At 40.4% G+C, this 23,720-nt stretch overlaps 1 protein-coding gene across 3 annotated transcripts; it reads left to right on the top strand.

The window, feature by feature from the left end:
- The first annotated feature begins 3,551 nt into the window (after window positions 1-3,551).
- Window positions 3,552-23,465, top strand: ywhaqa (tyrosine 3-monooxygenase/tryptophan 5-monooxygenase activation protein, theta polypeptide a). Of its 3 annotated transcripts, none has more exons than XM_078399248.1 (6): window positions 3,552-3,660; window positions 4,082-4,595; window positions 17,393-17,516; window positions 17,915-18,078; window positions 19,817-19,912; window positions 22,398-23,465. In XM_078399248.1, the coding sequence occupies exons 2-6, from the start codon at window positions 4,194-4,196 to the stop codon at window positions 22,461-22,463; spliced, it is 852 nt and encodes a 283-aa protein (XP_078255374.1). In that variant the 5' UTR covers window positions 3,552-3,660; window positions 4,082-4,193; the 3' UTR covers window positions 22,464-23,465. The 3 variants fall into 3 exon arrangements, with proteins under 3 accessions (XP_078255374.1, XP_078255375.1, XP_078255376.1); XM_078399249.1 differs by having other exon boundaries at window positions 3,643-3,772; XM_078399250.1 differs by having other exon boundaries at window positions 3,655-3,708.
- The last annotated feature ends 255 nt before the right edge of the window (window positions 23,466-23,720 follow it).

Genomic DNA, 23,720 nt, shown 5'->3' with positions numbered 1-23,720 from the left:
AGCTCCCCATGAATAAACCTAGCCTGTCCAACCTCTCGCTATAGTTCAGGCACTCATGTCCTGGCAACATCCTGTAAATCTCTGCACTCTTTCCAGTTTAACAACATTCTTCCTATAGCAGGGTGACCAAAAACCAATACTCCAAATATGCCTCACCAACGTCTTGTGCAACTGTAACATAACGTCCCAACTTCTGTACTCAATACACTAATTGATGAAAGCCTATGTACTGAAAGCTTTCTTGACCACCCTATCTACCTGTGATGCCACTTTCAGGGAACTATGTACCTGCACTCTTAAAACTTTCTGCTTAACAACACTTGGGGCTACTGACTATCCTGCGGTCTAGGCTTAAGCTCAGGGGTGACCGCGCTTTTGCGGTTGCAGCTCCTAGACTGTGGAACAGCATCCCTCTCCCCATCAGAACTGCCCCCTCCATCAACTCATTTAAGTCCAGGCTCAAAACCTTCTTCTATTCCCTAATGTTTGAGGCCCTCTGAGGGGGCGCTGTAACTATAAACTGTTTATGTATGTGTTGTTAGGTTTGTGTGCTATTGTATGTTCTTTTTTAGTACCTGCACTGATGTACAGCACTTTGGTCAACGTGGGTTGTGTTTAAATGTGCTATACAAATAAAATTGACTTGACTTGACTCTCCACGGTCCTGGTTTCACTTCCAAAATTGGAACACGTTGCCCTTATCTGCATTTAATTCCATTTACCATTCCTCAGCCCACTTGCCCAACTGATTGTGATCCTGGTGTAATTTTTGATAACCAACTTTGCTATCTATGATGCTACCACTTTAATGTCATCTGAAAACTTACTCATCATGCCTTTTACATTCTCATCTAAATTGTTAATATAAACCTCAGCCATGGCACACAACTAGTCACTGGCCTCCAGTCCAAAATAAAACTTCCCACCATCACCGTCTGCCTTCTTCCATGAAGCCAATTCTCTATTTAGTCAGCTGGCTCGCCTGGATCTCATGCGATCTAACCTTCTAGAACAGCCTACCTTGCCAAACCTTGTCAAACGGTTAGCTGAAATCCATACAGCCAACATCTAAGGCTTTGCCCTCATCAACCTTTTTGTTTACCTTGTCAAAAACTCTATCAGATTCGCAAGACAAGATCTCCCACATACAAAAAAGAAAACATGCTGACTATCCCTAATCAGCCTCTGACTATCCTAGTGCAAAAATATCTTATTCCTCTGAATCTTTTTCAGTATCTTTCCTTCCACAGATGTTAGGTCACTGGATTAGAGTTTTAAGGCACAGCATTAGCTACCTTCCAGTCTTCTGGCACTTTATCTGTATCTGATAATTCATATATCTCAGCCAGGGCTCTTCTCTAGCTCCCTTCAGTATTCTTGAATATTTGTGATCAGGCCCAGGAGATTTATATATCTTCATATGCCTTAGGAGATCCAGCACCTCCTCGACCATAATATGGACTGTCCTCATAACATGTCCATTAACTGCTTCAAGTTCCCCAGTCTTCATGTCTTTCCCCAAGAGAATAAAAAGAGAGAAGTACTCATTGAGGACCTTGCCCATTTCCTGCAGCTCCACACAAGAATGGCTGCTTTGATTTCTGAGAGGTCCTATTCCTTCTGTAGTTATCCTCTTTCCCATAATGTACATAAAATCTCTTTGGATTTTCCTCAATAATAACTGCCAGAGCTATCTCCTGCCTACTTTTGCCCTCCTGATTTCTTAAGTATACTCCTCAATTCCTGAAATTCTTCCAGGGATATGTTTGATCCCAGATGCCTACACCTGCCCCATGCCTCGTTTTTCCTGACCAGATCCTCAATTTATCTTATCAACTAAGGTTCTGTACTCCCCCTGCCTTGCTCTTCACTCTAACAGGAACATGTATGCCCTGAATTCTTGTCATCACACTTTTAAAAGCATCTCACTTTCCAGATTTATTTTGCCTGCAAACAACCTACTCCATCAGTTGTAACAAGTTCCTGTGTAATACCATCAAAGTTGACCTTGCCCCAATTCAGAATTTGAACTTGTGGGCCTGCCCTGTCTTTATCCGTACTATTTTAAAGCTAATAGAAAACTGGTCACTGGTCCCAGAAGGCTCACCCATGGACAGATTAGTCACTTGCCCTTCCCAATTTCTTTAGAGTAGATCAAGCTTTGCCCTCTCTCATGTAGGGCCCACTGCATATTGCCTGTGGAAATGTTCCTGAACACATTTGACAAATTCCACCCCGTCTGAGCCCTTGGCACTACGACAGTGCCAGTATATATTGGGAAAGTTAAAATCCCCTACAGTGACAACCCTAATAATCCTGCAGCTGTCTGCCTGTTTATAATGTATCTGTACACTGTGAATGGCTCAATTATAAATCATGTATTGTCTTGCCGCTGACTGGTTAGCATGCAACAAAAGCTTTTCACTGTACCTCGGTATACGTGACAATAAACTAAACTCAAACTTAACTCATGGCATATTTGTTCTACTTCCTATGAGATCTGAACAAAAAGCACAAATGTTAGAAACCCTCAACAATTCTAGCATCATCCGTGAAAAAAGAAGTCGAGTTAACAATTTAGGTCAGTCTGAGAATGGATCTTTGACCTGAAAACTTACGTCAATTTATTTTCCCACAGATACTGCTTGTTTTCAGCATTTTGTATTTTATTTCATTTTCCCATTGATGTCATGCCAACTGACCTACAGTTTACTATTTTTGAGACATTAGATTTGTGATTTTAGCATCTGTGGGGTGGGTCATAACTTGAGGTTTCAAAAGATCGTAAGCGTTATCTCTGCAGCCACTTCTTTCAAGGTCCTTTGATGCAAGAGACCTGTCCATCTTTAGTCCTGTTAGTTTGCCTGACGTTGATAATTATTTTATTGCCTGGCGTTTTAATCCCTTAGCTTTATATTATAGATATCATGAAATTAATATTTTATTTTCCCTAACACCACTAATACGAACATTCTAAGCATCTAATATATTCAACATCAACAGCAGAAACTTGATTTTTTTCTGTCTGAGACAATCAGCTGCGGCTGTAGAGAGGGGTGGGCGTCATATCATTGTGTGTCCATCTTCGGTGTAAACCAGCATCTGTAGTTCCTTCCTACACATACCATCTTGCTGAGTTTCACATCAGTGTTCGCTGTCTAATGTTATTATGGCCTCGGGGTGTAATTTATTGTGCGTGGATGAAGTTGGTTGAGACAAAGTTGTGAGTGTCTGAGTCATGAGCACCAAACGCATTGGCCTCATTGCGCGGGTCGCCATTGAGAGCGAAGCTGCAGCGCCGACATGAAGAGTCCCGCCCGCCACGCCCTTGCCATTCCTCTGCTCTCCGCCGTCGCCACGGCAACCGCGACGTCATCTCGCCCTGCGTATCATTGGAGGAAACCCCGTGGCGTTACCCGTCAGAGCGGATCCGAGCGCCCGCCCCCCTCCACAGCCGCAGCTGAGTGGCTGAGACCCCCGGGCCGGCAGCCACGCCTATGGCTCATTTGTCGAGCGGCCTGTCAGTCATAGCGGAAGCGAGCGCAGGGGGAGAGGCGTGTTCCGGCCCCGCCCATCCATCACGCAGCGAGGGCCCGCCCCCACCTCCGGTCTTCCTCCGGCCAAAGTTGATCCATTTGAGGAGATAGCAGCCCGAGCCAGGTTTGTTGTTGGGGAAGCTGCCGTGATAACCACTCCTCTCTACCCATGGCAAGCAAAAATAAGAGAGAGAGAGAGAGAGAGAGCGTGGGGCCGATTATAAAATAATTAAAGGGTGAACAATTGCCTTTTAAATCAAAATACATGTAATTTGCCCGCAGGGCTGAGGGGTTTAGCTTAATTTTAAAGATTTCTTGGATTTTTTTTAAAAATCCGCCATGTTCCCTTGTTTGTACTTTGCACGAAGTGGATCCGCGCTACTCTGTGCCTGAGATCGATTGTGGAGGCAAAGCAAGCGGATGTAGATAAGGCTCCTCTTAAGGCGTTCACCCTCCCGCCCTGGTCTCTCGCTCGGCGGCCACCTATCAAACTATCACCGACACATTGTTTTTTTTATGAGAATCAATTTCCTTTTTCTCAACAGCCTGCACACCTTTTGACTGAAAGGCGGAGTGAGCAGTAGCCCAGCCCTCGGTGTAACGAAAGCACAGCAGCAGAGCCCAGTGAGAGAGAGAGAGAGACCAGCCGACAGAAGCATGGAGAACACAGAGCAGGTCAAGCAAGAGAAACCGGCCGAGCAGACCAACAACAGCCCGGAGAATGCCAAGCAGGCTGAGGCGCCAGAGAAACCGGCCCCCAGCAACCCGGAGAATGCAGAGCAGGTGCAGAAAGCCAAGCTGGCCGAGCAGGCCGAGAGGTACGATGACATGGCCGCTGCTATGAAAAAGGTGACCGAGCAAGGCTCCGGGCTCAGCATCGAGGAGAGGAACCTGCTGTCGGTTGCTTACAAGAACGTCGTGGGCGCCCGCCGCTCGGCGTGGAGGGTTATCTCCAGCATCGAACAGAAAAACGACAGCGACGAGAAGAAACTGCAACTGATCAAAAGCTACCGGGAGAAAGTGGAGGGGGAGCTCCGTGAAATCTGCGGCGACGTCCTGGTAAGAGGCGCACAAAGGACGGGGGAAGTCTTAATTAGAGGTTGCGTTAGCCTTGTGGCATTTGTAAATGAAATTATCTTTTTTTTTTAAAAAGCAAAACAAATTAAGCGCGATTTTGTGTAATTTTCGGTCAGGCGTCTTTCGTGAAGTGTTTGCTTTAACAATATTTTAAAGAAAATATGAAATCTGGTTCTGGCGACTCTTAGGAGTTATAACATTGACTTGTTAGTACGCCGCGAATTTGTGTACACGTGAAAAGAAGAGATTTGACCCAGTCCATCAGATTTTCCCATTACTGGTTATGATAAGCTTGATTCATTTAAAGCTACATCCAGTCGATATGTAATATTGTAACCATCAGTGTAGTGGAGTGACGTTTCCAAAGATTAATTATGAATCGGAATGCTGATTTTTGGCCATAGCTGATCAGTGGTAGAATAAGCCGTTCTTGAACAAATCTGATAATTTATATTTTATTATGAACCATCTAATATGGGTTTGAAGTTAAAGTCTAATATTTAGCTGGTTGCCCGTGCACCAGTTTTCTGCATATAGCTTTTAAAAAGTATGTTTCCTTGATTCTATACTAGAGAGACGCATTTGCTGTTTATACTAACTGCGATGGACACTTGCAAATGGATTTGTTTTTTTAACTGGGGAATTTTACATTTTTAGATTTTTGGGCCTTGTCAGTATGAAATAATACATAACATTCGCATGGATTTTATATCTTTCCTGAAATGGGAGTTCTGTTCTTTAAAGATTGTGGGCCGAAAGCATTTTAAAGGCGTTTGATATACAAGGCAATAATGGCTACCTTTTAAACGTGATTGCCTAATGTGGTGGAAAATTATTCACATTTTGAGCGTGGGTTTTTTTCTGTTAAATTCTCCCACCTCTTCCCCCCTCCCCTCCTCCCCTCCCCGCACGCCTGCGCGCACACATACACATACCGAAAAGTGTCATACAATTAAATTCCTACTAGGCTGTTCCTAATTAGTATTGTCAAATCGGTGAGTTCATGGCAGTGACTGTTGACTTGTCGCATTTTGTCATGGTCTTAAGTCTAACTTGGGTGTGCATGCTGGGTGGGGCAGCTTGGTGTGAATCACATCAGTTTCTTCATATCTTGCTGTTGCAGCCAACATTTGCTTTGTTCATAATTATAAATGTTATAAATCTGACTTTTGTTAGTTTTGATTAATCGTTTTCATAAAATAAATTGGGAATTTCTTTTCTAAGCTGAAAATATCGAAATTGTATTAAAAACGATCCGGAAAATCACTAAATAAACACAATTGCTTGGTGTTTTTTCTGGATTGAGATCTGTCTGTGTTTATCACAAATGATCATCAAATCTTGTTCAGTAAAAGCCTGAGGCTGGTTTTCAGACACTTCTGTATTCTTGCAAATTTTCATTTTTACCCAGGCTTGGGACATCTGTCACATTGCATGATCTTTTTTCTTGATTTTCTTTGAAGTTCTCAAAATATATAATCTTTTTCATTTTTTCATCTATTAGCAAGCAATTCTAAATGGGGTTCATTCTGCTTGTTGGTCTAAATTCATATTGGAGTTCCTGTGATCGAGTTTAAATGAAGGGGCACCAAGCTTGGTGCTGTGGAAATTGTGGCTTTGCAACTTCCTCCTGCTTTTTACTTTACAAAGTACTTTTCAATATTGGCCCTGCCTCTGTTGAGAGCTTCCTTCAGTTAGATGTATAATGCTTTAGTGTGGCAGATGGAATAGGTTGTTAATCTAATAAAATATTTTTTGATGTTTCAATGGAAGCAAGGGATGCTACCAACTGGGTTGTAACATAGTATTAAATTATTTTTGCCCCAGCCTTCTGTCTCTCGTTTCTACTAGCTTCCAAATTGAATTGCTGACTCAGCACCAATCTGCAATGTTGCTTTGGGTGTCTTTTGCAGTTGACATCGCTATCTTCTCCCATACTGAGAGACATGTATACTGCACACACACACACAGTGCAAACATACTAGATATTTCAAAATGTTATAAGGAACTCGAGAATATTCCTAGTCAGAAAGTCAGATTGATTAAATGTATAGGTCTTTATTGAATAAACCAGAAATGAATGTTCAAGGGATTTGAGCCCGAGGTGAGCAATATTATAGACTGGAGTACTGGATACTGGAGTAACTCAGCAGGACAGGCAGCATCTCTGGCGAGAAGGAATGGGTGACATTTTGGGTCAAGACAAAATAAATTGAGAATTGAGAAATATCACGTAGTAATATGATAATTATGAGCAATATTTTGATGGGTGGATGACAAATGAAAAAGCAATCACAGAAGGGAAATGCACCAGCCTGTGGGACTCCTTCCTGGGAACTGGATGGAATTGAGGGTTGGAATTGTGATATTTTGGTATTTTATTGAATAATGTTTATGCCAAAGGGTTGGAATGTTGTAATTGCAGTGTTCATTTTTTTCAAATGAGTATGGAACTCATTCTAATCACTTATGGGTCATTGGGTTTCAGATTTGCCATGGAAATGGTTTGAAATTGTTGCTGCTTCACAGTTCCAACAACCCAATGCATTGACTGTGGAGTTTCATCTCTGCGTAACCTCCATTAGATGCTCCAGTTTCCTCCTGCACACCAAAGATGTACCTTCGGCGAATTAATACGCTAGATTGACCCTGCTGTAGGTGTAATAGAAGGGATTTTGATAGGTAAGAAAAAGAATGAGTTGCAGGGATATAAAAGGGGATTACTTCATTGGGAGCTGGCTTGGACCAGTGTCACAGTAAGTTTGTTGAAATTTCAAGAGTGAAGTCATCTAATGTTGATGAAATACACCTGGAAGTGGGCAACATGGATTAAAAAAAAATAGTTATGAGGTAAAAAGGCATTGTCGAGAAGAGGTGAAGTACAGGAAGGGGAAAAGATAGATGTATTTTAAGGTAAAGTAGCAGGCTGGTTTACATTGGGGAGACAAGTAGAATAGGGCACTTGATCTGGGTAGCTGCCACTCTTTTCAGTTAATGACCACTTGTGTACACTGCTGGCATGGCAGGATATGGCCTTGGGGTTGTCTGAATTGTGTTATCAAATTAGGAGATAAAGTTAATTCTTCAGAAGCTGGAAGCATTTGCAAGCATATATTAATGAGATGGAGGAATTGAATAAACTGCCAGATGGAAGTTGGCATCAATATTTGATAAGTTGCAGTTTTAAACAAAAGCAATAATTCTGAATGTGCTCTGGCCTGAATTTGGTATGAGTTCAAGGGCAGCACTACAGATTGAATTAATGCGGCATTGCTTGAATTCTATATTTACTTGAGATATAGAAAATAATCAAAATAGAAATTTAAATCTTCAAATTACTGGAACTTAATTTCGATAGCTGCTTGGTGTCGAGGAAACATCAAGGAAAAATTGGTGTTTTTCATGGTTAGGTTTGAGTGGTTTTGAGACAATTTCTTGGAAATACAACTTCAAAAAGATAAGTTGAGAAAGCACTACCATATTTAAAAGATTAAATGAAGGAGTTATAGGATGAGTGCTGGGTGAACAATGTATGCCTGTGAACACAGTTGCACCCGTCAATGGGAGGTGCTGCACACCCTGGAAAATCTTTTTAGTACACAAGTTCTCTGTTGCAAGTATTTTAATCCACTGTTGTTGGTGTGAAGGAAGTGTCGATTTTTGAACTGTGGATCCAGTTTGCATGGACGGATTGTTACATCTGGTGGCTGTTCAGCAAAGCTGACTTTATCTTTTGTATGTGTTGAGGCCAAGGCAAATGTCTACTGAGCTGACTGTTATCCTCTGCTTTCTTCCTTCGTTTCTTTAGTGTATGAAAACTGTAGTTAATTTCTGAAGCAGAATGTTAAGTTTAAAAAGATACTGTTGGACACAATCCCCCCCTCCCCTCCCCCTTCAGGTACGTTCATATGATTTTTAAAAAAAACATTCTTTGTTAAATAACATAAGAAATGGAAGCAAAAAAAATGGTATGGCCACTTATAGACAATAGGTGCAGGAGGAGGCCATTCGAACCAGCACCGCCATTCAATGTGATCATGGCTGATCATTCTCAATCAGTACCCCGTTCCTGCCTTCTCCCCATACCCCCTGACTCCGCTATCCTTAAGAGCTCTATCTAGCTCTCTCTTGAATACATTCAGAGAATTGGCCTCCCCTGCCTTCTGAGGCAGAGAATTCCACAGATTCACAACTCTGACTGAAAATGTTTTTCCTCATCTCAGTTCTAAATGGCCTACCCCTTATTCTTAAAGCATTCTGGTTTATCATGTGCTTTACCACCAGCTTGTGACACTTCTCATTCTTGCTTCCCAACCAATCATTTGGCAGGGTTAGGGTTACCAAAACGCTAGTGGGAGTTGTGTACAGGCCACCTAACAGTAGTAGTAGAGTTGGGGATGGCATCAAACAGGAAATAAGAAATGCGTGCAACAAAGGTAAAACAGTTATAATAGGTGACTTCAATCTACATATAGATTGGGTGAATCAAATTGGCAGAGATGCTGAGGAAGAGGATTTCATGGAATGTATATGGGATAGTTTTCTAAACCAACATGTAGAGGAACCAACGAGAGAGCAGGTTTTTCTAGACTGGATATTGAGTAATGAGGAAGGGTTAGTTAGCAGTCTTGATGTGCGTGGCCCCTTGGGCAAGAGTGACCATAATATGGTTGAGAGTGACTTAGTTAATTCAGAAACAACGGTTCTGAACTTAAAGAAAGGTAACTTTGAGGGCATGAGACGTGAATTGGCCAAGATAGACTGGCAATTGATTCTTAAAGGGTTGACGGTGGATATGCAATGGAAGGCATTTAAAGACCGCATGGATGAACTACAACAATTGTTCATCCCAGTTTGGCAAAAGAATAAATCAGGGAAGGTAGTGCATTCGTGGCTAACAAGGGAGATTAGGGATAGTATCAAAACAAAAGATGAAGCGTACAAATTAGCAAGAAAAAGCAGCCTAGCAGAGGACTGGGAGAAATTCAGAGTCCAGCAGAGGAGGACAAAGGGCTTAATCAGGAAAGGGAAAATAGATTATGAAAGAAAACTGGCAGGGAACATAAAAACTGACTGCAAAAGCTTTTATAGATATGTGAAGAGAAAAAGATTAGTTAAAACAAATGTAGGTCCCTTGCAGTCAGAAACAGGTGAATTGATCATGGAACAAGGACATGGCAGACCAATTGAATAACTACTTTGGTTCTGTCTTCACTAAGGAAGACATAAATAATCTGCCGGAAATAGCAGGGGACCGGGGGTCAAATGAGATGGAGGAACTGGGTGAAATCCAGGTTAGTCGGGAAGTGGTGTTAAGTAAATTGAATGGATCCCCAGGGCCAGATAGGCTGCATCCCAGAGTGCTTAAGGAGGTAGCCCCAGAAATAGTGGATGCATTAGTGATAATTTTTCAAAACTCTTTAGATTCTGGAGTAGTTCCTGAGGATTGGAGGGTAACTAATGTAACCCCACTTTTCAAAAAGGGAGGGAGAGAGAAAACGGGGAATTACAGACCAGTTAGTCTAACATCGGTAGTGGGGAAAATGCTAGAGTCAGTTATTAAAGATGGGACAGCAGCACATTTGGAAAGTGTTAAAATCATTGGACAAAGTCAGCATGGATTTATGAAAGGTAAATCATGTCTGACGAATCTTATAGAATTTTTCGAGGATGTAACTAGTAGAGTGGATAAGGGAGAACCAGTGGATGTGTTATATCTGGACTTCCAGAAGGCTTTCGACAAGGTCCCACATAAGAGATTAGTATGCAAACTTAAAGCATACGGTGTTGTGGATTCAGTATTGATGTGGATAGAGAACTGGCTGGCAGACAGGAAGCAAAGAGTAGGAATAAACGGGTCCTTTTTAGAATGGCAGGCAGTGACTAGTGGGGTACCGCAAGGCTCAGTGATGGGACCCCAGCTATTTACAATATATATTAATGATTTTGGACGAGGGAATTGAATGCAACATCTCCAAGTTTGCGGATGACACGAAGCTGGGGGGCAGTGTTAGCTGTGAGGAGGATGCTAGGAGGCTGCAACGTGACTTGGATAGGTTAGGTGAGTGGGCAAATGCATGGCAGATGCAGTATAATGTGGATAAATGTGAGGTTAGCCACTTTGGTGGCAAGAACAGGAAAGCAGACTATTACCTGACTGGTGGCCGATTAGGAGAAGGGGAGATGCAACGAGACCTGGGTGTCGTGGTACACCAGTCATTGAAAGTAGGCATGCAGGTGCAGCAGGCAGTGAAGAAAGCGAATGGTATGTTGGCATTCATAGCGAGGGGGTTTGAGTATAGGAGCAGGGAGGTTCTGCTGCAGTTGTACAGGGCATTGGTGAGACCACACCTGGAGTATTGCGTACAGTTTTGGTCTCCTAATCTGAGGAAAGACATTCTTGCCATAGAGGGAGTACAGAGAAGGTTCACTAGATTGATTCCTGGGATGGCAGGACTTTCATATGAAGAAAGACTGGATAGACTCGGCTTGTACTCGCTGGAATTTAGAAGATTGAGGGGGGAATCTTATAGAAACTTACAAAATTCTTAAGGGGTTGGACAGGCTAGATGCAGGAAGATTGTTCCCGATGTTGGGGAAGTCCAGAACAAGGGGTCACAGTTTAAGGATAAGGGGGAAGTCTTTTAGGACCGAGATGAAAAGGTTTTTTTTTCACACAGTGGTGAATCTGTGGAATTCTCTGCCACAGAAGGTAGTTGAGGCCAGTTCATTGGCTATATTTAAGAGGGAGTTAGATGTGGCCCTTGTGGTTAAAGGGATCGGGGGGTATGGAGAGAAGGTAGGTACGGGATACTGAGTTGGATGATCAGCCATGATCATATTGAATGGCGGTGCAGGCTCGAAGGGCCGAATGGCCTACTCCTGCACCCAGTTTCTATGTTGTGCAGGGTCTACTGTTCCCTGCTTTAAGTATATTTATCTAGGAGTAGAAAATTCTGAAGGTTTTTAAAAAATGGCCTAAATTCCACCTCTCCTCTGGTAAATGAAAGGTCACTAAACCAAAGATTATCTTTTTGTGCAGTCTACCATCCCTTCCCCCCACCGTATCCTAAATAAAAAATATATATAATTTGTTCCACTTTGAATTACTGTTGCTTTCTTTGACAATGCATAGCTTTGTAATGATTTATACAAGTAGTTATGTTACAACACATTTGTCTACAACGCTGGTTGGATAAAATGGGAATGATGAATTGGGGAACATCAGCAATATTTTGCAGGCAGAATTGACTAAAATTCATTTTGATTGGTAATAAGAGAACCACATAAAAGCTGCTTTGGAAAAACACTTTTTTAATTTAATCTTTCCCAATGTCTCAGTCAACCTGGGGATCAGTTCAGCTTATTTAAATTATAGAACTGATGCATCTTTTGCATTGCATTTGCTCATGAAAACCAGAGAACTGCACAGGTCCATTTGTCGATCTTCAAAGGCAGGGGCCTCCAAACTTTTCAGCATGAGGGCCACATTATATATTTGGCACATTTTTGCGGGGTGTAGGAAAAAATAAAGAAGTTTTATAAATTTAATGAACTCAAAGTTTAAACTAGGTTACATTAGATTAGGAAAGGTTAAACTAGATTAGGTTAGTTTACATTCGGTTTAAAAGGCAACAGATAAATAATATTCAATTTTTAAAGAGCTTGAAATATTGGAATGTATATATACCGTATGTATACAATTATTTATAAAACAGAAAAAATATAGTGACCACCACAGAGAGAGCGAGAGAGGGGGGGGGGGGGGGGGGGAGAGTCGGGGTAGAGGGCGCGGGGAGGAGGAGGCTGTCAGAGGGTCTGGTGAAAGAGCGTCACCACTTGCGGGTGCTGCTTCCTCCCTCTCTCCCAGTGCCAGCGAGATCTGTGCTGCTGCTCCACTCTCTTCCCTGGCCCCGTCTTCCTTTAACGCAGCGAAATAAGAACAAACACAAGTGTAGTTGTTGTTCAGAAGCCCCGCATCCCCGGGGTGAGTGGATGCGACGAGGAGGGAAGTTTCACTTGTGTTTGTTCTTATTTCGCTGCATTAGAGGGGGCCGGGGAAGAGAGTGGAGGAGCAGCGCAGATCTCGAGGGGAGAGAGGGGGGGAGCAGCACTCGCAAGTGTCAGCGCTCCTTCAACAGACCCTCTGACCCCCCTACCCGCGCTCTCACTCGCTGCTCCCTCTACCCCGACTCTCCCCCCCCTCTCCCCGGGGTGGGCGATGGCGAGGAGGGAAGTTTCCTTGGGTTTGTTGTTTGAGTCGGGGCACTGTAATCTCTAGCCTTGTCCCGGCTCTGGGTCGGTGGCGATCCGCTCTCCGGTGAATCTTCGCCGGCAGCTTCTACTTCAAGTCCCCGCTGCCTGAGCTTGCTGCGGGCTGGATAGAATCTCGTGACAGGCCGGATGTGACCCGCGGGCCATAGTTTGGAGATCCCTGTTCAAAGGCTTTGGTGACTGAACAAGAGCAATGCTTGGAAGATGCAACATAGAAGGCTTGTCCACAAAGTTGGCACCATTCCTTTTTTTCTGAATAAAATTCCTTTATTTGTCCAGTTCTGAAGTAGGATCTTTGAAATATTCTGTTTCAGCAATTCAGGCAGCATCGGTGGAAGAACTATTTTAGTACTTTGTTTTATTTCCGATTTCCAGTATTTACTGTTTACATTTTTCTTTATCTTTTTATTTGCTCTCATTATTTCAGTCATGTTCATTATGCAAGCACTAATTTTTCAATAATTAGAGTTCAACAGCCATGAAAAAATAGTGTTTGAGAGAGGAAAGGTGGGGTATATATCCTTAATTAAGTTGTTTACTAATTTGGTAACGAAGAGAAATGTGCTACTGGCCTGTAGCTGTATCTTTATCTGAAAAGCACTTATTTCTCTCCTGTAACATACTCAGTTCCACAGTGCACTTCATGATTTTTGTCACTGTCCCTCCTTGGGACTAAATTCCCATTTAAACATGTCAATCCATGAACATCTCCATTTCTAACTGTGGTGTTTGTTGCCAACTATTTTATGCCACTACAACCATTTTTCCCCCCAGAATACCAGAATATATTAGAAGTTTAAAATTAATGTCAGTTGTTTGCTGGTAGCAGTCCAAAGTATCCAGCTTTGCAAATTATAGTTTTACCACTCTCCAGTCTAAACATTTTAAACTTGTATTGTGATGTACTACACTGATCTGATCTGATTTTCTGCAAGTAAAATTGTTTTATGGGCCAGGGATTTCTTGCTGTGTGCTGCGAAACTGTGTACTGTGGGGGGAAAAAACCATTTCCTGTCTCTTGTGCTTTTTGTCAGGAGCATAGTTATTTGGCTAATTTCTAAGTTCTCCAAGGTGGGGTAGATTTTGCATGTACTTAACTTGCTACATCCCTATTGCATCTTAAATAGTACCATCTAATTTGGGGATAATGTCGCCATTTTAAGCATATGGAGGCATATTGCTGCTAACTGCTTGTTACCAACCTCTGGAGCATCAAGACCTGATGCAAAGTTCGTTCATTTATTAAGCATTGCAGATAAAGCTTTTTTTACAAGAAGATAGAAGCAAGGTACTGCAGATGCTGGTTTATGAAAATAGATTCTTGCTCTGGTGGCAGTTGTAAATCCACAAGCTGGATCTTGTGGTCCTTTTATCTGGATATAGGTTTAAAGAATTAATGTGTAAAAGTAGATTATTAACTTTCAGAGTAAACTGAATGAACATCAATATAAAAGTTCCTTTAGTTTGAGATAGTGCTGTCAAGTACAGTTTCAGTCTGGCTAGAATTGTTAAGTTCTGGAACTCACCAAACATAGGAGATGTAAAAAAATGAATTGAGGTGATAAGGTTTGGATTTTAGTGTGGTGAAATGAATAACATACTGGAATTGACACCAGTATATGGAAATACAATGAATAGTTGACAGCCTGTCTGCTGATCAACACAGAATTGCAGTGTTTCTGTGTAACTAGGATCCTTCAGCATACTTCTATGTAGGAGACATCAGAAGTTTGTTGCTGCTACATCAATGGCTGGGGGGGGGGGAGAGAGAGAATGTGTTAAGTGGTGGTCAAGAATGCATTTTGGAGGCAAGAGGTGATTGATCAGGCAATGAAGTCTGTCCATCACGTGGCAACATTTTAGTAGTTCCAAAGAACCACATAATAGAGAAAGAGTAGGATGATGATAATTTCATCATAGATAAAAAGCCAGAGCTTTTGAGCCCTTAAATATGACTAGCAAGAGCTATGTGAATTTTTCCATAAATTTGTGAGGACAAATTTATGACAAATTTGTGAGGAAGTGAGTTAGTTTATATTTGTGGATAAATGTCCCAAAGTATTTGGAAGCCACTTCAAAAAGAGAAGATATAATTTATAATCTGAGACAAGAATTAGATTTCGAGAATTTGGACTGTAGTGGCGTTGTTGGGACCTTGCTGAAAGCATGGTTGGTAATAGTGGGCCAGCAGGAAGGTGTGAGGGGGAGAGATGGTGGATTGGACAAAGCCTGAAAAGGGAAGAACATGAATAGATGTAAACATGAGAATAAGAACTTTATCCTGAGGTTCTGTAAAACTGGAGCCTAACAGAAATGAAACAAGTATTTTTACAGTGGCCGAGTTGGCAGGCTGGACAAGAGCTTTGGAATAATGTGGTCTGAAGCAACCATATTTTTGCATTTTGTTTTGTGTTACAGGCAAACAGAGACTTTGCAAACATTGTCATATTTTAATGGTAACTGAATGGAATTTCTTGGACAGCTTGAAGATTGTATTGTTAAAGACAAGTAGTAGCTTGCTCAAAACTATATGCTACTAGACCAAGTGGACCCATTGGTCCCAAACCTCCTGCATTGGTGCAGCACCCTCTCCTCCCCCACTCCCCCCCCCCCCCATTTGTAACATTGAGTTCAATTCAACTATGATATACAATGGAGGAAGGTGTTTGAGCAGCCACCATCAAAACTGCAGAGGATTAGGAAGATTGATGAGATGTGATAAATGATAATCACGGTCAAATTTATTCATCCATTTGTGAACTTGGCTACATGATGTGATTGCAGTAGCATTTTTAAGTATTTAAAGCAGGGCGAATAAAGAGTAAAGATTGAATAGTATTTCACCCCTCCCAACCCTTCCGAATTTGGCGGAAAGCTTCCGCATTCTTATTTTATTTCTGCCATTCTGATTTTGCCCCATTTTTTTTGCAAAACAGTCGGTAATTGCAATTTGTCAATTCGGCCGATTGGCGGGTTGAATTTGCAACCTGCGGCCTGGGCTCTGGAACTCCAGCCCAGCTGGAGCCAGCACATCTATCCCCATAGCAGACTTCCTTGGCCAGCTGGATAAACCAGCAAAGCTCTGGAACCAAGAGTGCCAGAAAATCAGTGGTGGAACCGTAATGAGTAAATGTTAAATTTAAGTGCAAAATTATATAACTATATTAATTAATTAAGACGGGTTTAAAATATAAAACACAGCAGAAAAGCCTAGTGCCACCTTTTTGGGCTGATTATCAATTAATGTACGAATTTACTTCAAGTACTTCTGTATGCTTAGTCGAGTCGCTTATATCAACTCTTCATAACTTAGTCATACATTTTATGCCCATTGTTCTTTTATTCAATACCAAGATAATTGGGATGTGTAAGGAAAAAGCAAAAAACAAAGCAGAATAATTTTTTCTTTGCGTTGCAAAAAGTATCCCTGTACAATATAACCTTTCTATAAATAGCAGAATATACTCGTGATAGGCCTGACATTGTACATGTAGTCCAAGGACTACAGACTGTTAGAAATAATAGTCGTTTTCACACATGAATGTAGCGCAACGTGTAGGCGCATTTGGCGTGCATACTTTTTTTTGCTGAAAAGTTACATTGCATACCATATGAATTTGGATGTAAAATTCTGAATTTTGTACATCAAAATTCTGAATTTGTAAAATCGAATGTTGGGAGGTCTGGTATATTGAGAGAACAAGAGTTGAGCACGTTCTATTGTTACTTTGAGCGACCCCAGTAATTTTTGCAAGGTTTGGGTGGTGTAATTGAGTGGTGAGTTCATTAACAGAATCAGCTAGTGTTGTAACCAGCAAAGAAAATTGAGTGATCAGTGACAATATAGGAATAAAAATTGTTCTTGTGATAGGCCTTTGGAAAATTGGGTTGTTAGTGGGCAAAGATCTGGGAAATGGAGTATAACATGGGAAAAATCATCCATTTTGGCAGGAATAATAGAAAGCGGATTTTAATACAAAAATAGGGAGGTTCTAGTTGAATTATAAGCTTTGGTGGAGTAGCTGGAGTACTGTGTGCAGTATTTGGCTCTTTAAAGAAGGATTATCCATGCATTTGAAATGGTTAAGTGATGGTTTACTCGTTTGATACCTGGCATGACCAGGTTGTGTTACAAGGTAAGGTTGGAACCTATTTCTGCTGGAGTGTAGAAGCATAATAAGATTCGGGGTGGAGCGGGTGATTTCTTGTGTGAATCTGGAACCGGGGAATACTTTTAAACAAAAACCTAGGTGGTCAAGTGCAGTTCCTTTTGTTTGAGGATTGAGTCTTTTAAACTCATCCTTGAAGATTGATGGAAACTACATTAAGGCATCAATCGGTAAGTTCTTGATAGGCTAGCAGTGTTTCTCTTTTTTTTGGCCTGTTCACACTTCCTACTGCAGGAGATGTAAATTATTGGCTATGTGAATTTGTAGCACTTCTGAAATGGATTCATACTTTAAATTAGACATTGAACTTGCTTGACTTTTTCTTTTTCCTTCCAGGGATTGTTGGACGTTTACTTGGTTCCCAATACCACCTGCTCAGAGAGCAAAGTCTTCTACTTGAAAATGAAGGGTGATTACTATCGGTATCTCGCTGAAGTTGCTTCTGGAGAAGACCGAAAACGTAAACTCAGTTTTTGTCGATGTGGCAATTTTTTAAAAAACTCAAAACAATTAATGTGCCAATTATTGACATTGGGAAGTCTATTCTGAAATTTGATTTTGTTTATAATGCAAAAATATTGCATCAGATAATTCTACACAAGTTTACATGTATAAATACAAATTATGATAAGCTGAAGGGGCCCCAGAAAATAATGTAGCACTTCAGTAACAATTATGTTGTTCAATATTTAAAATCAATGCTAATAATATAATGTTGCATCTCTTATGTGGACATTCAACATCTTGAATGTATTCAGTTACATTTTTCAATGTTGTAATAGTAACTGCTGAATTAACAACAAATTGAATATCTAAGGCAAACTAAGTTTCAATTTAAGCATCTCATTATTTCTGTAGAAACGATAGAAAACTCGCAGACAGCGTATCAGGCAGCTTTTGACATCAGTCAGCATGGTCTGCCATCAACACATCCAATCTGTTTGGGTCTTGCTCTTAATTTCTCTGTGTTTTACTATGAAATTCTCAACTGTCCAGAGCGTGCCTGTAAGCTGGCAAAAGATGTAAGTTGTACATGTTTTAAATTTTGAAGAATTTAATTGGAATATATTTTCACTTTAGATTGTCATATCTATGCAGACAAATATTGTTAAGTTTTCTCTGGAATTGTTTTCCTTCTTTGAAGGCACTTGATATGTTCCTGAGGCCTACATTTAATGTCAGTGTGTCCATTATTAATATGAAGAAGTTAACGGTGAATATCAAAAACGTCTTTAACTACAGGTAGTTCATTGTTGGATCTGGTGTTTCAACTAATCAACAAATCTAGCTTTAGAAGTCAGTTGAATGGATGGAAATCCAGGTAGTAACATTTACTTTTTTTTTTCTTTTCTTTTTTTTGGGCATAGATTGAGTATTTTGCATGTTTTGGAAATGCTCTTTGTAAGCACATGTCAGCACTCAGCTTTTCTCAAATATGGAAGTCTTAGAAAGGCCGGAGATTCAAGCAATAATCATCTATCCCTCTTATTCATAAATGCAGCTAGGCATGAGGATTGAGGCTTCACCATAGTTGAGTGAGCCACCTATATGATTGAAAATTGGACCTACTTGGTGTCTCTAAGGGTACAAATCACCTTGATTTGTCAGTGGCATAACGGTAGAGTTGCTGCCTGTACAGAGGCAACTACGGGTGCTGTCTGTACAGAGTTTGTACGTTTTCCCTGTGACTGCTTGGGGTTTCTCCGAGATCTTCAGTTTCCTCCCACACTCCAAAGACGTAGAGGTATGTATGTGTAAATTGTCCATAGTGTGTAGGATAGTGTTAATGTGCGGGGGTCGCTGGTCGGTGCGGAATCGGTGGGCCGAAGGGCCTGTTTCCACACTGTAGTAACTAAACTTTAGATTTTAAAAAAAATCTTTCACTCTGTGGAACATAATTGATGTCAAGATGATTTTGAGAGAAATTATAACATTTTCAGTTTATTTGGGGAATTATCCTATCTGACATGGCCTATGAGGAAGAAACATGATTAAAGGGCTATCCTATGACGACCTGTCAAACATTGAACAGCTAAAACTTTAAATGGACTTTATCCACTATTAATGAATTTAGTACTAATGTACGTTATCAGGATAATTCATTGCTTTGACTCCAACAACGTAGTTCAAAGTGTTTTAGCACTCAGTATACATTTAGCAATTTGGTTGGCTCAAATAATAAAAATTGAAGCATCAGTTATCACAATCTCCTTTCATCCTTTGCTTCAAGAGCAACAACTCTGGCTGATTTCATTTATCCGTGCAATAGAAATATTATGTGCTTGGAACCATTCTCATCAATCTTTGGACTCTAGCAGTTTTGTCCTTCCAAAAAATTGGACCCAATACTCCAATGAACATACCCTACCTCTCGATGAGTTATGCGCCTGTGTACCCTAGAACCTGTTTCCATGTTATAGCTCTAAACTAAAATTAAACAAATTATTATTGTCTGTAATTGTCATTGATTTTTGAAAAACATTTATTGATTAGATAATGATGCCAGACATGTATTGAAATGTACAATCAGAGTTGTGGCTGTAGGATAAATAAGGTTTTGGCTCCACTGGGCTAGATATCACGCTAAAATAAGGAATGACATTCCTGTCGTGAATCGAGTTCTGCCATGTCAGATTGTCTGGCCTGTGGAGATTAACTAATTATTTCAACAACACCTGCAGAAGATGTTTTTTAAACTTCAACCTTATCTGACATTGTTCTCGTCTTTCTAATTTGCACGTTGTCTGTGTTGCTTACTAGGCATTTGAGAAGGCTATTCAAGAGCTGGATATTCTTCAAGATGATAACTACAAAGACAGTACCCTCATTATGCAGTTGCTTAGAGACAATCTTACAGTAAGTTACTTTAGACTTTTACCTTTGCAATTTGAGTCTAATTCAGTACAGAAGAGATTAAAGTTGCACATATCTGATCCGTTTTATTATATGCATTTTTGTGGCCATAAACGGAATTATAATATATTTGAAATATTCTGATATGTGGCATATAATGACTTGTGGAATGCATTTTATAACATTTTGCTTAAGCAAGTATGTCACTATTACTTGTAATTTGGAGGTTAATCAATGGAATTCACTAGCCAAAAGGGCTGTGGAAGCTTGGTCACTGGCTAATTCAAGACAAAAATCAATACATTTCTAGTTATGGGAACATAGACACATGCAGGAAAGTGATGTTGAAGTAAAAGACCAGGCGTGATCTCATTGAATGGGGAGCATGCAGTTGGGGAGGGGAGTGAGAGTTCCCATAAGGCTGGAGACAAAGTTATGAAGATAGCTGAGGGAGGTTACGGAGAAAATGAGAAGAATGGAGGCATTGAGTAAAGCAAGCACGGAAGGGAGAGTGAGGAGCAAGGAAGCCTAGCCTTGAAGGAGGAGCAAAAAGCAGTGCTAAAGGTTGTACGAAGCAATGAAGCTGCACCATAATGCTGGAGGATTACCATGGAGGTGAAATTGAGCAGTATGAGCAATGGAGAGCTTGTTTGAATTAGAATGCTAATGTTAGCTGCTGCCTGATTGAACCCGAGGAGGTGGCTAAGGAAGAAGTCAATCAATGGCTTGCACTGGCGATAGCTACAGTTTCTCCAGTGTAGAGATGGAGGAACTTAAGTTTTGTGTGTCAACACAGACATTTCAAGTAGTGATGCAAAGAATTAAGAATTATTGGTGCATACATTGCAATATGTGAACAAGGGAAAGGTCTGGGCCAAGAATAGTTGCCCTTGGGGATCCTGGGACACCCGAAAGGCAAAGGTGAAGATGGGGGCAAGAAGCTATCCCTGAGGCTTAATGGTTGGTTTAGAGAGGAATAACCCTATTGAGGGAAATGGCCAATAAAAGAGTTTATCAATCAGTCTGGCAGCATCTCTGGAAAACATGGATAAGCAACATTTCAGGTTGGGACTCTAGTCATTGGTAGGTTGGGGTGGGTTGCCGAGCCATGTTCTCCAAAGATGTTGCCTGGCTTGCTGAGTTACTGTCGCACTTTGTCTCTTTTTTCGTAAACCAAAATTTGCAGTTCCTTGTGTCTAGAAGAGTTTATATTAGATGAAGATTGCAGAATCAGTTCTATCAAAAGTTGCAAGATGGTCAAAGAGAAGCAGGGATCATGCATCAATGTTACAATCACAAAGAATTGGTGTGATTTTATTTAAGGCATGCGGAAGGGACTGAAGTCATTGGAGGGGTGCAAAATAGTATGTGCTTAGTGATTTAAAAGCATTAATAAGAAAATGGAGATTAGTCAGTACCAAATGAGTCTGTTGGAGAGATTAAATGAATATTCTCAAAAGTGTGGGGGACATTATGGGTTTATTATGTGCTTGATTTACCCTGCTGTAGTGAATGGCCAGTGTGTACCAAGTGGTCTCAAATTGATCTGGGAACTGCACTGGAGAAATGATGGAACTGGGAGAGTGGTAAATTGGTTGGGAGTATTGACACTGAATGTAGATGAGGATGAGAAATTAAACAAGTAGACTGTTGCAGATGTCTCACCGAGCCTGCAAGATGTTTTCTGAACAGACGTATAATTGTGAAGTGTACTGGGAGTTTAAGATATGAGGAAACTACAAACAGGACAGCATTGAGAGTGGCATGACCAGTTGTGCTGTTGCCTCACAATACCAGTAACCAGAGATTAATACTGACCTTGAGTGCTGATTATGTGGAGTTTGCACGCTCTCCCTGTGACCCTGTGAATTTCCTCCAGGTGCTCTGGTTTCCTCTCGCTTTTCAAAGATGGTGGCCAGTAGGTTGCATAAGTGAGTGAGTAGAATAGGGGGGAGTTGATGAGAATGGGATGAATAAAACATGTGATTAATGTACAATTGGAGATGATGGTGGATGATGGTTGCTGTGTGCTAGATGGGCTTAAGAGCTGTTTGCATGCCACATGTCTCCATGACTACACGTAATGACATTTGTGTACTTTTTATAAAATACAGAAAATTGAGCTGTCGATAAGGGAAACTGGAACTGTTAGTTCCTGTGGATAAAATAATGTATAGGTTATGAGATTTAAGCAACAATAGCCATGAAGGTTCTTAAAATGAAGTTAGGGAAGGTGTGACCATAAACGGTAGTAGGTCATTATTTATTTTGATAATGAAATGCCATTTTGGAACAATTATCAGTCGGAGAGTTGCCCACAAATAATTTTTGCCATGTACAATAAGAAATTGTTTTTAATACTCAGTTATTTAATATTGAAGGAAGACTGTTTGGATGTTATTCCATTTTAATGTTTTTAATGCTTTTTTTAAAAATGTATTGATTTTTAGTCCTACAGATGAGAATGTTTTTTTTTCCTCTCTCCTAGTTATGGTCAAGTGAGAGTGCACCAGATGAGAGTGAACCTGCTGCAGCCGAACCTGGAGAAAATTAAATGCACACAGGGTCTAATCCCCAAAGTTTTTACACATCTCCATTCCTTACTGCTCCACTCAAAAATTCCTCTTGCAACAAACTTGTCAGTGCCGTACTGATTATCTATGTATGGAAAGTCCCTAATTTAGTCTTTATATATATATACACAAACGCCATTGCTTTAAAATAAGTCAATCCCTTGAGTTGTGTTGATGGTTGTCTGCCTTCCTGGTATGCAGTTACTGCTGTAGAAGAGTATATAGTTTTAACTTTATAATGTGAGTAACCTCCAATTAAAATAGAGGACAGAATGTTTAATATTTTAACTACTTGCAACATTTGTATTGTGATCATAATAGAAATTTGCTGCACTTGGACATAATTGGGTTTTACTCTAATGCATCTTTTTGCTTGCTTCCCATATTCCAACCATCTTTCTGTATTCACCAGGTTCTAGTTCTGCAGGAGTTGCCTTGTGCATTGAGTACTCTTTCACTCTCCTTGAAATACAATTATCATTAATTGTAAACTGGTGTAGTTAAAGCAAAAAATTATTGCACACCATTAATCTGCAGGAAGACTGACCTTGTATAATTGAGTTACTTTGTGCAAATACTGAAGACATTAAAAATTACAATCAAGTTTAAGAAAATGCACCTTGTGATTTTGGAATTTTGTGGATCTTCACCTTTTAAAAAAAAAAGAACTGTACAACTGTCCATGTCTATACGATATTCACTTCACTGTACTGTTACAGCACATTTCTGCTCAAGTTTGGAATTATGCTTGTAAATGATTAAGTCACGTGCATGACATTCGATACACTGGAATGGGAAACATAACTTTGGATTGTGCCCAATATTTTTTAAAGCATTATTTCTTTGCAGGTTTGTGCAAATGTAGGGAATTTTCAGTGAGATTGGACCAGTATAATTGTTAGTCATTTTATCATAATACCCAACGGCTCTGTGAAAATGTTAATGCCCAATGTAACACAAAATAAACGACATTTTATAGACCATTTTACAGACTCTGTAAATTACTTATCTAACATGAACTGCAATGAAAGATATTTATAAAATAATATCTAAAGTGTTTATCTAAAGTTTATCACTGAACCATTAAGTTGTTTTTTAAATTATATAGATCTACGGGTTTTTGGGGTATTATTCGTGCGCAATCATTGTCAAATGTGAAGTTCTTATGGCTCTGAGCTTTGCTAATGACTTTAGTGACAAATAATGTTCTTATTAATACTGTTCGAAGATGCAGCAAA

Source organism: Rhinoraja longicauda, chromosome 5, assembly GCF_053455715.1.
Source record: "Rhinoraja longicauda isolate Sanriku21f chromosome 5, sRhiLon1.1, whole genome shotgun sequence".
In the NCBI taxonomy this organism is placed as follows: Eukaryota; Metazoa; Chordata; class Chondrichthyes; order Rajiformes; family Arhynchobatidae; genus Rhinoraja; species Rhinoraja longicauda.
This window is presented reverse-complemented; position numbering and strand designations above follow the sequence as displayed.